Source organism: Schistocerca nitens, chromosome 5 (genome assembly GCF_023898315.1).
Source record: "Schistocerca nitens isolate TAMUIC-IGC-003100 chromosome 5, iqSchNite1.1, whole genome shotgun sequence".
Classification (NCBI taxonomy): Eukaryota; Metazoa; Arthropoda; class Insecta; order Orthoptera; family Acrididae; genus Schistocerca; species Schistocerca nitens.
In genome coordinates, this window is record NC_064618.1 from 290,888,110 (window position 1) to 290,902,504 (window position 14,395).

Here is a 14,395-nt window from a genome sequence, read left to right on the forward strand (position 1 = left end):
ACTTATCGTACCGATGGACGAGCTTGGAAATTGCTTCGTCGTAAAATTTGGCCGCCTGTGCCTTCAACCACGTAATGACTGTCTTTTGGGACAGAAAAGGGTTTTTTTGTGGATTTCCTGGAAAGAGGCACTACAATAACTCTCAAAGGTATTGCCAAACTCTGCACAACCTCAGAAGAGCAATACAAAACAAGCGAAGGGGAAAGTTGGGCTCAAAGATCTTGCTGATTCACGACAACGCCCGGACCCACTCGGCAAATGCCACTCGTGAAGTTCTCGAATCTTTTAGGTGGGAGTTGTTTCCTCATCCACCATACAGTCCCGACCTGGCACCGAGCGACTTCCACTTATTCCCAGCAATGAAGAAGTGGTTGGCTATGCAGTCCCGACCTGGCACCGAGCGACTTCCACTTATTCCCAGCAATGAAGAAATGGTTGGCTATGCAGTGTTTTGATGATGACGCACAGCTTCAAGAAGAGGTAACCACGTGGTTGAAGGCGCAGGTGGCCGAATTTTACGACGAAGGAATTTCCAAGCTCGTCCATCGCTATGATAAGTGCCTTAATTTAAATGGCAACTATGTAGAAAAGTAGTATTTAAGTGTGGCTTTCATCTGTATATAATAAAAAATTTTACAATACTTTATTTATTTTTAATTCCAAAACGTAATGTACTTTGTGGATAGCCCTCGTATATACCTCTGTACATGCCCTGATTTGTTTTATCTTATACTCATGATCCCCTTGTGAGACATAGAATGGTGGCAGTACAGTCTGAGCACACTCTTCTTCAAATAAATTTTCTCTAAATACACCCAACAGGCCTTAAGCAAGAACTACATCATCTTTCTTCCAATAATTCCCATTTCTGTGCCTCAAGTACACTCCTGGAAATTGAAATAAGAACACCGTGAATTCATTGTCCCAGGAAGGGGAAACTTTATTAACACATTCCTGGGGTCAGATACATCACATGATCACACTGACAGAACCACAGGCACATAGACACAGGCAACAGAGCATGCACAATGTCGGCACTAGTGCAGTGTATATCCACCTTTCGCAGCAATGCAGGCTGCTATTCTCCCATGGAGACGATCGTAGAGATGCTGGATGTAGTCCTGTGGAACGGCTTGCCATGCCATTTCCACCTGGCGCCTCAGTTGGACCAGCGTTCGTGCTGGACGTGCAGACCGCGTGAGACGACGCTTCATCCAGTCCCAAACATGCTCAATGGGGGACAGATCCGGAGATCTTGCTGGCCAGGGTAGTTGACTTACACCTTCTAGAGCACGTTGGGTGGCACGGGATACATGCGGACGTGCATTGTCCTGTTGGAACAGCACGTTCCCTTGCCGGTCTAGGAATGGTAGAACGATGGGTTCGATGACGGTTTGGATGTACCGTGCACTATTCAGTGTCCCCTCGACGATCACCAGTGGTGTACGGCCAGTGTAGGAGATTGCTCCCCACACCATGCTGCCGGGTGTTGGCCCTGTGTGCCTCGGTCGTATGCAGTCCTGATTGTGGCGCTCACCTGCACGGCGCCAAACACGCATACGACCATCATTGGCACCAAGGCAGAAGCGACTCTCATCGCTGAAGACGACACGTCTCCATTCGTCCCTCCATTCACGCCTGTCGCGACACCACTGGAGGCGGGCTGCACGATGTTGGGGCGTGAGCGGAAGAAGGCCTAACGGTGTGCGGGACCGTAGCCCAGCTTCATGGAGACGGTTGCGAATGGTCCTCGCCGATACCCCAGGAGCAACAGTGTCCCTAATTTGCTGGGAAGTGGCGGTGCGGTCCCCTACAGCACTGCGTAGGATCCTACGGTCTTGGCGTGCATCCGTGCGTCGCTGCGGTCCGGTCCCAGGTCGACGGGCACGTGCACCTTCCGCCGACCACTGGCGACAACATCGATGTACTGTGGAGACCTCACGCCCCACGTGTTGAGCAATTCGGCGGTACGTCCACCCGGCCTCCCGCATGCCCACTATACGCCCTCGCTCAAAGTCCGTCAACTGCACATACGGTTCACGTCCACGCTGTCGCGGCATGCTACCAGTGTTAAAGACTGCGATGGAGCTCCGTATGCCACGGCAAACTGGCTGACACTGACGGCGGCGGTGCACAAATGCTGCGCAGCTAGCGCCATTCGACGGCCAACACTGCGGTTCCTGGTGTGTCCGCTGTGCCGTGCGTGTGATCATTGCTTGTACAGCCCTCTCACAGTGTCCGGAGCAAGTATGGTGGGTCTGACACACCGGTGTCAATGTGTTCTTTTTTCCATTTCCAGGAGTGTATTTCAGTTATACTTTCGTATGGACTACAATAACTAGTTGCAACACTAGCAATCCATATCAGAATTAATCACTGAGCACCCATAAAGTCAAGTCTCAGTCTGAATTAATTCAATATCTGTTGCTTTGGTTACTTAATATGAACTCCAAAGGCTAAAATATTGCTCTATAATGGATTGCATTTGTGTCTTGTATGTAATTTCCTTTACAGCTGCAGCACACTTTCCCAGAACCCTTCCTAAAAACATAAGTCTGCCATTTGCCATTGCTAATACTGATTTTATGTGATCAAACCATTTCATATAGGTTCTTAGTATTATCCTGAAACATTTATGTGATGTGATACACTCAAGATTTTCACCTCAAGCCAAATAATTGGGTAGTACTGGGTTCTTTTTCTCTGTTACAATTATCTTTGTTGTGGTCTTCAGCCCAACAACTGGTCTGATGGAACTCTCCATGACAGTCTGCCCTGTGGCAGCCACTTCATCTGTGCATAACTGCAGCAACTTACATCTGTTTGAACATAATTACTCTGTTCAAACCTTGGTATCCCTTTGTAGTTTCTTCTCCTTGAACTTCTTTTTGGTACCAAATAGACAACTTCTTGACACCTCAGGATGTGTTCTATCAGCTGATAGATCTACTAGCCAAGTTCTGCCATAAATTTCTTTATTCTGCAGTTTAATTAAGTACCTCTCATTTGCTGTTCAATCTACCCATATAATCTTCAGCTTTCTTTTAGAGCACAACAATTCAAAAACTTTTATTCCCTTCTTGTCTGAATTCCATGTCAACTGTGTCTCACTTCCAGATAATGGTACACTAAAGACAAAAATCTTCATAAAAGACTTCCTAATACTTGATATCAGATGTTCACAAATTCCCCTTTTTCAGAAATGCTTTTCCCAGTCCGCATTTTATATCCTCTTTACTTCAGCCATCATCAGTTATTTTACTGCTCAAATAGCAAAACTCATGCACTACTTTTAGTTTCTCATTTTCTAATCTGATTCCCTCAGCATCGCCTGATTTAATTTGACAACACTCCACTACCAATGTTTTACTGTTGTTGGTGTTCATTTTATGATCTGTTTTTAAAATACTATCCGTTCTGCTCAACTGCTCTTCCAAATACTTTACCATCAGATAGTATTACAATGTCCTTGGCAAACCTTAATTTTCTTTATTTTCCCCTAACTTTAATTATTGTTCAAAATTTAACATTGGTTTTCTTTATTGTTTGTTCACTGCTCAAATTGAATAACATCTGGGATAAGCTGCAACCCTGTCTCACTCCCTTCTCGACTACAGTTTCCCTTCCATATCCTCTGATCTTTGTAGTTACTGAGTAGATTTCTGTACAGGCTATAAATAACCTTTTGCTCCCTGTTTCTTATCCCTGCTACTTTAAGAATTTCAAAGAGTGCTTTCCAATCAACATTGTTAAAAGCTTTCTACGAACCTACAAATGCTATAAATGTAGGTATTCTTTTCTTTAAACTGTCTGCTGGGATAAGTTGTAGGCTCAGTTTTGCCTGATGTTTCTCCAGAATCCATCCTGAGGTTGGCTCCTACCTTTTTCCATTTGTGCCAATATTTTGCAGGGATGACTTATTAAACTGATGGTTCAGTAGCTTTCTGACCTGTCACACCCACCTTCTTCAGAATTGAAATTATTACCATCTTCTTGAAATATGAGAGTAAAATCTCAGTTGTCTTAAAATTTATTTTATGCAAAACAATATTTATTTCTTTTCATTCACCCAGATATGTTTCAAGACCTATGTGTCATCTTCTGTGGGTCAAATTAATTTATCGTAAAGTATAATATAAAGTTAATGATAATTTATCAATTGCAGATCTAAAAAATGTGCACTTTGTTTGCTTTGTTTTGATTGCTCACCTCAAAATAATATTGCAAGTGAAACTGCATTATTATAGATGGGTTTTTGTGCCCTCTTTTCTCGTTTCTGACACCATGTAATCTGCAAAGTAATCATGACAAAAATTTTTGTCCATTTCTGACATACTGTTTTGTGGATATTGGTTACATATGTTGCTGTATTTACATTTCCTGTCCTGTTGTGTATCTTTGATGGATATCTCTTTCTATTGGTATTGAGAATACTGTTTTCAGACTGTTATTTATATAATTTTGCACGTAAGTTTACTTCAGATAGTTGTTCCACAAAAGTGACAAAGCGTAATTTGAGCTGACACTTCTGTCTCCATACTCATTGAGAGGTGCTATGTTGTTGTCACAGCTCACTTGTCCATTGTTTGCCTTATGTTTAATGTGGTGCTAATTTTGAATTTTTTTTTTTTGTGAGAACTATTGTGGTTTGTCTGTAGGGTGGAGAACGTATGTGATTTGTGTGTGTGTGTGTGTGTGTGTGTGTGTGTGTGTGTGTGTGTGTGTGTGTGTGAATTAGATGGAAATGGAGGGGGAGGGAGGGGGGAGGGAGAAAACAGGTGTTTTTGGATATCTCAGAATATTTGTTTATTATGTTTTATGTAGGGAAGTGTCTCTATATAGTTCACTGAGTGCTCCATACAGTGTTTTGTTGCACAATGTTGCATTTTCATTCAGGTCATCAAAGTTAAATGCTGTCGGGCTTGGCTAGCACTTGGACGGCTGACCATCCTGGTCTGCTGACTGCTGTTGGCAAGTGGGGTGCACTTATCCCTTGTGAGGCCAATTGAAGAGCTACTTGACTGAGAGCTCTGGTCATGAAAACTGACAATGGCCGGAATAATGGTGTGCTTCACCACATGCCCCTCCATACCCACATCCAGTGATGCCTATGGGCTGGGGATGACAGCGACTGGCCGGTATCATTAGGGCTTCCAAGGCCTGTCCAGATGGAGTTATGTTTGAGTTGTAAGGAGAAAAAAGGCAATAGTTTCTATTAATAACTCACAATAGAGGAGAACTATCACATTCAAAAAGCAGTCATACAAGGAAATAAAGTTTTGAATGAAAATACAACATTGCGCAACAAAACAGTTTGGAACACTCAATGAACTGTACAGACACTTTCCCACATAAAACATAATAATCAGTCATTCTCAAATATCTGAAAACATCTGCTTTCTCAGTTCCCTCCGCCCCCCTCTTTCCCTTTCTCCTTCCCTCCTCCCCCCCCCCTCCACATTCCCACCCCCACCTCTGTTCTCTCTCTCTCATTTTACACACACACACGCACACGCACGCGCGCGCACACACACACACACACACACACACACACACACACACACACACACACACCACCGCATCACATCACACACATTCTCCACCCCACAGACACGGCACAATAGTTCTCACGAAACATTCAAAATTAGACCACATTAAACATAAGACAAATGATGAACAAGTGAGCAGTGATGACAACATAGCACCCCTCAATTAAAATGGAAACAGAAGTGTCTGTTCAAATCACATTTTGTGGAAAATATGTGTGAAGTAAAGTTGTGAGGTAAATTTAATAAATAAGAGTGTAAACATAGCAGTAGAAAGAGGTATCCATCAGATGTACACAACATTATGGAAATGTAAGTACAGTAACATACATAACCATTTGAGAAATGCACAAAAAAAATTTTTCATGATTACTTTGCAAATGACATGCTATCAAAAATAACAAAAATGCCACTAAAACCCATCTATAGTAATGCAGTTTCACTAGCAATGTAATTTTTAGATGAGCAGTCAAAACAAACTAAACAAAATGCATCTCATAATTGTTAGGGCTACAATAGATAAATGATTAGGAACTTTATATTACACTTTTCAGAAATAAATTTGATCCACATAAGATGACACATAGTCATCAAAACATATCTGGGTGAGTAAAAAGAAATAACTTGTGTTTTGCATAAGGTAGATGTCAAAACAACCCACATTTTAAATATCAAACATGAAAAAATGTCAAGATGAGCATCAGACGTGAGTGCAGTGATTCTCATCTGAGGGTATTTCACCTGTCTCATATAAAATGCTCACCAAGTGGAATAGTTTTGACGTGGTTGGCTCTTGCAAGGATCTCAATAATTCTAAGGGAATTTCATATATTCCTTGGGCCTTGTGCTGTGTCACATTCTTCTCACAATATCGTATCTCCTGTCTCATCTTCAACTACTTCCACTTCCCTTTCTAATATTGTCTTCAAGTTCGTTCCCCTTACATACACTGTTTATACATTCCTTCTACTTTTCAGCTTTTCCTTCTTTCCTTTGTACTATATTGCTATCTGAGTTCTTGAGATTCATCCAGTTTCTTCTCTTTTCTCCAAAGGGCTCTTAAATTTTCCTAAAGGCAGCATCTATCTTTCTCCTAGTAATGCATGGTTCCACAGCCTTGCATTTTCCATCTAGTCATTCCTGTTTAGGAATTTTATACTTACTGTCAGTCTCACATTTTAAATGTTTGTGTTCTTTTTTCCTGCATTTTTATATTTTCTCTCTTTGTCTGTTAAATTCAGTGTCTCCTGTGTTATCCAGGGATTTATACCAGGCCACCTTTTTTGCCTATATGATGCTCTGCCACTTTCCATATTTTGTCTCTGAAAGTTACTCATTTGTCTCGTTAATGTCATACTTTTTGCAATTTCTTCAGCTTCAATCTGCAATTCATAGCCAATAAATTATGGTCAGAGTTCTCAGCTGTCCATGGAAATGTCTTACAATTAAAAATCTGATTTCCTACCCACATGTTGCCAAGGTTGGTTTGATTACACTGAATAAGTTTTGCTGGAAAACTCTTACATGTCCTCCATATAGTCCTGGTCACACCCCATGCAATTTCCATATTTTCTGAGCCCTGAAGAAAGCATCCATAGCTATCAGTTTGCTTCAGACAAAGAGATGCACACCTTGGTACAGTTCATGGTTCCATAGGCTACTGCTACATTTTTTTTTTCCAGAAATGCATTGACCATCTTGACTACTTTAACTTATCCATTTCCCTTTTTAATTTCTGTAACCTGCCTACCTGATTAAGGGATCTAACATTCCATGTTCTGATCTGTAGGAGGCCTGTTTGATTTTCCTGATATTGACATCCTCCTGAGCAGTCCCCACCTGGAGATCCAAATGGGGGACTATTTTACCTTTGAAACATTTTGCCCAAGAGGATGCCATAATCATTAAGCCAAACAGTAGAGCTAGTGTGCCCTTGGAATTACAGCTGTATTTTCTCCTTGGTTTTGGCTATTCCCAGTACCAGCACAGCATGACCATATTGGATAATGTTGCAAGGCCAGATCAGTCATTCATCCAGACTGTTGCCCCTGCAACTACTGACTCTCTTCAGGAACCACAGGTTAGTCTGGCTTTCCCACAGATACCTCTATGTTGTGGTTTCACCTATTGTACAGCTGTCTGTATTATTGAGGTGTGCAAGCTGGCCCCACCTCAGCAGGGTCCATGGTTCATGGGAGGGGATGGGGGAGGTGTACAGATTATCCTGCATTTATCCACATTTAAAGAGAGTTGTCATTCATTATTCAATGTGGACATTTTATTTAGTTCGCAGCGATTCACTGAACTGGCTATCTATTGTCATTCATCATTATCATCAGTTAGTGTCCGCGGCTCGTGGTCTTGCGGTAGCGTTCTTGCTTCTTTGTGCACGGGGTCCCGGGTTCGATTCCCAGTGGGGTCAGGGATTTTCTCTGCCTTGAGATGACTGGGTGTTGGGTGTCTTTCATCATCATTTCATCCGCATTCACTCGCGAGTCGCTGTAGTGGCATTAAAGAACTTATGGAGGGGCGGCCGAACTGCCCTGCGAGGGGTCTCCTGGCCACCAATGCCATACGCTCATTATTATTATCATCAGTTAGTTAGGTAGTTAGTTGGTTGCATGTTCCATATACAGAGCTAAGGATTAATATTTCTATTATTTGCCCCATTCCCTTAAATGGCACAAAATGCATATACTATATTTATAGATTTATTTATTCCTATTCAAGAATTCATCTATGGTGTAGAAGGAGTTGTCAAGAAGATATAATTTCAATTTATTTTTGAAAATATTACTGCTGTCTGTCAGACATTTTATTTCATCTGGTAATTTGTAGAAAATTTTTATAGCAGCATATTTTACCCCTTTCTGTGCCAAAGATAGGTTGAGTAAAGGATAGTGTAAGTTTTTCTTTTTTCTGGTATTATAATCATGACTGTCACTGTTGTTTTTAAACTGGTCCATGTTGTTGAGAAGAAATTTCATTAGTGAGTAAATGTACTGTGAGGCTGTTGTAAGAATTCCCAATCTTTTAGAAAGATGCTTACAAGATGTGCGACTATGAGCCCCATACATTATCCTAACCACTTTCTTTTAAGCAGTGAATACTTTTTGTCTAAGTGTTGAGTTACCACAAAATATTATTCTGTATGACATCAGAGAGTGAAAGTATGCAAAGTACTCGTACGTTAGCTTACTAATTTCTATATCCTCAAAATTGGCAATTATTCTGATTGCAAAAGTTGCTGAACCTAGTCACTTTAGAAGATCCAAAATGTGAATTTTCCAATTAAGATCCTCATCTATGAGTACACCCAAAAACTTAGTATGCTCTACCCTGTCTACTGACTTCTGTTGATGTGTTATATTTATTGAAGGAATTGTACTATTTGCAGCAGAAAATTGGATGTACTGTGTTTTTTCAAGGTTTAGAGCAAGTCCATTTGCAGAAAACCAATTAATAACTTTTCCAAAGACGTTATTTGTATCATTTTCAATTGGAGTTTCTTTTACCAGATTAATAATGATGCTTGTATCATCAGCAAACAGTGTCAGTTCAGCTTCCTGTTTCACATAAGATGGGAGGTCGTTCACATATATCAAGAACAGAAGGGGACCTGTGATTGAACCCTGTGAACACCTAATGTAATTTCACCACAGTTAGTGGCAAAATTATTTAAATCACTTGACCCATATAAGGAAACTTTTTGCTTCCTGTTCTGTAGGTATCACTTAAACCACACATATGCTATTCCATTTATACCATAGAACTGTAATTTCTGTAACAGATGTCATGGTTCACACAATCAAATGCTTTGGACAAGTCACAGAAAATTCCTATTGGTGACATTTTACTATTTAAAGACTCTATTATGTGGACAGTGAAATTGTATATTGCTGTGTCAGTGGGACAGCATTTTTGAAATCCGAACTGTGATTTACTAAGTATCCCATTATTGTTGAGATTGCTAACCACTCTTGAGCACATTACTTTCTCGAAGATTTTTGAAAATGCTGTAAGCAAGGATACTGGCTGATTATTATTGACATCTGTGGTACCCCCTTTTTTGTAGAGCCTGACAATGGCATATTTTGACCTGTCTGGGAAAATACCTTGAGTTAGTGATGCATTACATATGTGACTCAGAACATCAGCTGTAATTGCTCCACATTGTTTTAATATCATATTAGAGATGTCAGCTACGCCAACAGAACATTTGTTTTTCAAAGATTTAATAATTTTACTTATTTCACAAGAGGTTGTTAGGTGAAACTTAATCTGACTATTTTTTTTTCTAAACAGACTCTTCCATGTTCTGCCTGGCTTTTTCTTTTGAACTGTTCTCACCAATTTTTTCTCCTAAGCTTAAGAGATGGTTGTTAAATACATTAGCTACTTGTGTACTGTTGGTGAGGATGGTCTTGTTCTCCTTAATAGTAATACTACCTAACCCGGCGGTTACTTTTCCTAATGCTTTAGGCACATACTTATTGCAGTACAATGAATGGAAATATTAAAAAGGATGCCATCATTATTAAGCTATACAGTAGAGCTAGCTTGCCCTTGGGGAAAAAGAACTCCCGTAGCTTCCCCTTACTTTTTGATATTTGCAGTACTAGCACAGCAAGTCCGTGTTGGGTGCTGCCTCTCTTCAGGAACCAAGGGCTAGTCTGGCTTCTCCACAGATACCTCTGTGCTGTGGTTGCACCTATTGTACAACTATCTGCATCATTGAGATGAGCAAGCTGTCCCACCTCGGCAGGGTCCATGGTTCATGGGAGTGGTTGGGGGGGGGGGGGGGGGATATAGATATTTAAAGGGAATTCCCATCCATTATTCAATGTGGAAATTTTGTCTTAGTTCACAACAATTCACTGAATTGGCTATCAACTGCTGTTCATCATTATCATTATCTTTACCTAATGCTTTAGGCACATGTTTGTTGCAATGCAGTAAATGGAAACACTACATTTTTGTCAATGTATGTATTGCTCAGATACTTCATTTTCTTATAAAACCTGATAGAAACATATTTGTTACTTGCCTAGGGTTTGTGGACGATCAGTCTCACATACAATTCCATAAACAAGTATGCTGCAGTGTTTGTCAGCAGTGGTTTACTGACTTCTGAACTGAAGACTAATGCCAAGATACGTATGATGTGCTGGCATAATGCAGGTGATGATTTAATTATTTATTCTTTTATCATTCACTCAGTTACATATATGAAAAGAGGTTTATGATATACACTGATCAGCCAGAACATTATGACGACCTACCTAATAGCCAGAATGTCCACCTTTGGCACAGATAACAGCAGCAGTGCATCACGGCATGGAAGCAATGAAGCCTTGGTAGGTCACTAGAGAGAGTTGGCACCACATCTGCTCACACAAGTCACTTAATCCCATAAATTTTAACTAACTAACTAATCTATCCTGGAGTACTAGTGTCAAGGAGCTTTCACCTGTAAGATGATGGATTCACACTCTCCCATCGACGTGATGAAGAAGGTACTGGGATTCGTCAGACCAAGCAATGTGCTACCACTGTGCCAATGTCCAGTGCTGATGGTCATGTGCCCATGCCAATGTAAAGGTGCTAACATTGGTGCATGTGTGGGTCGTCAACTGCAGAGGCCCATCATTGGGGCTGTTTGGTGAACTGTATGTTCAGCCACACTTGTAATCTACCCAGCATTAAAGTCTGATGTTAGTTAACCACCTGTCCTGTTTTTACCAATCTACCCAGCATACAATGTCTGACATCTGTAATAAGGGGTGGCCACCTAATTCCACGACATCTTGACATGGTTTCACCTTGGTTTTGCCACATGTTGCAGACACTCACCAGAGCACTCCTTGAACACCTGACAAGTTGTGCAGTTTCTGGAATGCTTGTGCTGGACCTCTAGGCCATTATAATTTACCCATGGTTAAACTCAGTAAGATGGCACACCTTCCCTGTTCCACAGACGCTTACTGATACTACATGCAGCATGCATGTGTCTAACTAGCAGTAATTTCTCGTAAGGTGTCACTGTGATTGTGTGGATGGGTTTATATCGATATTAGGTCTCTAGTCTTAATGTTCTGAGTGATCAGTGTATGTCCTATGTATAAATGTATCTTCATGAGGATATCAAATTAATTGCTTGTGGAAATACTTGGAATCTAGATGTAGTTAAGAGACTGGTTCAAACAATATGTATGATGTTAAAACCTTAAGAGTCATAGGTTTGATAAATAATAATAAAATAATAATTGCAATTCTTGGTTTTATACACAACATGCAAAGGAAAAGCAAAGAGAAAAATAGATAGGTGCTTTACCACAACGTATTATATATTCTGTGAACTATGTAATAGAGACTTGTTATTCCCAATGCCTTGTTCAATTGTGTAGAATGCTAACTATTTTACAAATTATCAGATTTTTAATTGTTCTGATGATTATTCTAATTTTTGAATGGATTACAATTTTCATAAGATATCAGCCAATTCATTCTTTATAGCAACTTACTTAACATATATATGTCAAAATAAGTTTCAAACAAACAGTGAAAAGTTGGGTGGAGTAACAACAATATGAAATAGGACATGCTGATACTCACCACATAGAGAAGGTGTTGAGTAACTGGCACAGTTGAAGTACATTTAAGTATGGGAACACTCAATTATTTATTGCACAAGAACAAAACATTATACAGATATTATACATATGTCATATTAAAGAGAAACCTTGAAAGTTTTTCTTCATGTATACTGCCACAGCGTAGTTTGGTAATTTGCCAATAGTCAGTGTTAGTTGCAAACATGGTGAGTTCAGGTGCGTAGCTAGCTTTCCGTGTGTTGAAGTTTGACAAAAACAAGTGTGCTACAGCTGTTCAATGGATGTTTAGAACCAAGTATGGTAGGGAGCCAACAACAAGGAAGGCCATTTACCACTGGCACAACAAATCCGTTACAACGGGTTGCTTGTGCCTGGCAAAGAGAAGTGGACATCCCAGTATAAGTGAAGTGAATGTGAAGCATGTATGAGAGACATTCATAAGGAGTCCAAAGAAATTGGTGTGTCGTGCATCCCATGAACTCAAAATGGCTCTAGTGACAGTGTGGAAAGTCCTGCAACAGAAGCTGCCTGTGAAACCATTCAAATTGGAGCTAGTGCAGAAGCTCAATGATGACGACAAAGACTAGTGTTTTGAGTTTTGTTCACAGTTGTAACAATTGAATGAGGATTGAGATGGCATTGTTGATTGCCTAATTTTTAGCAACAAAGTCACTTTTAATTCTAATGGGAAATTGAACAGACATAATTGTCGAGTATGGGGTACAAAGCATCCACAAGAATGCATTGAATTCGAGTGTGGTTCCCCAAAGGTAAAGTTTTTTTGTGGCTTGTCACATCGAAAACTGTACAGGCCATTCTTCTTTGCCGAGAGCACTGTCATTGGATATTCCTACTTGGACATGTTGCAGCAATAGCTGATGCCTCAAATGCAGTCAGACTCTCTGTTCATCTTTCAGCAGGATGGGACTCCACCCCATTTTCATTGTGAAGTTCATGGGCACCTGAACACTGAGTTGCTGCATCGATGGATAAGCTGTGCCACAGAAGGGGACATCTGTTTCATGAAATGGTCTCCCTGATCACCAGATCTCACTCTGTGTGACATGGGGACACATTAAAGATCTGGTGTATGTACTGCCTCTACCACATGATGTAGCAGAGCTCCTGGAGAGAATACGGGAAGCGACTGCCACATTCAACAGTACCATGTTGGGATGGGTATGGCAGGAATTCGATTACCGCATTGACATTTGCCACATCACTCATGGTTTGCATATTGAATTTTTCTAAAAAACAAGACTTCCATAGTTTCTTCTCTTCAAAATGCAATATATATGACATCTGTACAATGTTTAGTGCTTGTGCAATAAATACTTGAAAGTGTTCCCCAACTTAATGTACACCCTGTATATACCACACACACACACAATTATATGGATTCTGTTATCTCCAGGTGGTAAGGCTGTGGTGAGCAGCAGTCCCAGCTTGTGTGGTTTGTGGGGATACAGGTGAGGTGCAGACAGGAAGGGATAGCAGGGTAGGATGAGGGAACATGCTGTATTGATGCCGGTGTGCAGAGATGTGGTGGGGATGGGATGGTGGGGTTTTTAGTGCAACATCGGGTGTCTGTGCTGTAAGGGGGGGAGGGGGGGGATTGCAGGCATGTGTGAGGCTGGAGCAGGATCAGGGAAGAATATAGAGGCAGGTGGGAGGACAGGGACTGGCATAGATTGAGACCAGGAGGTTATGGGAATGAAGGACATTGGAAGGAGGTTGTAGGGGGGCATTAGGGATGTCACTCCAGAGGGACATGACATTGATATTGATGAGCAGGACACTGTGTGGTAAATGGAAAAGGAACTGCACTTTGATCATCCTGACAAAATGTTTAACAGCAGTTACTTCTCCACTAAAGAAATTACCTACAAACAAGTCCTTGGTACAGCCATGGGCACCCATATGGCACCATCCCAAGCCAACCTGTTCATGGGTCATCTAGATGAAATCTATATTCATGATCTGGACTGAGTGTGAGGACACTATCCATGTTCCTCCAGAACCTCTACACCTTCTCCCCCATATGCTTCAGATAGTACCCTCACAAAGTCTAGCCACTGATGACCATTGCATCTGTGCTGAAGAGCAGTTCCTCTTCAAATATACCAATGATCTCACTGAGCCATTCACAGGCTGAAATTATCCTCCCCACCTCGTCCAGGAACAGATTGTCTGTGCAATGTTTCCCCAGCCAATATTCCCACTGACAAGCCACAA

At 41.0% G+C, this 14,395-nt stretch overlaps 1 protein-coding gene across 1 annotated transcript in view; it reads left to right on the forward strand.

The window, feature by feature from the left end:
- The window catches only part of LOC126260406 (calcium-activated chloride channel regulator 1-like), a 186,093-nt gene that overhangs the window by 128,305 nt on the left and 43,393 nt on the right, over nt 1–14,395 (forward strand). Inside the window, exon 8 of the mRNA XM_049957733.1 lies at nt 10,598–10,727. Within this exon, the coding sequence (XP_049813690.1) occupies nt 10,598–10,727 (130 nt within the window). The remainder of the gene's footprint in view (nt 1–10,597; nt 10,728–14,395) is intronic.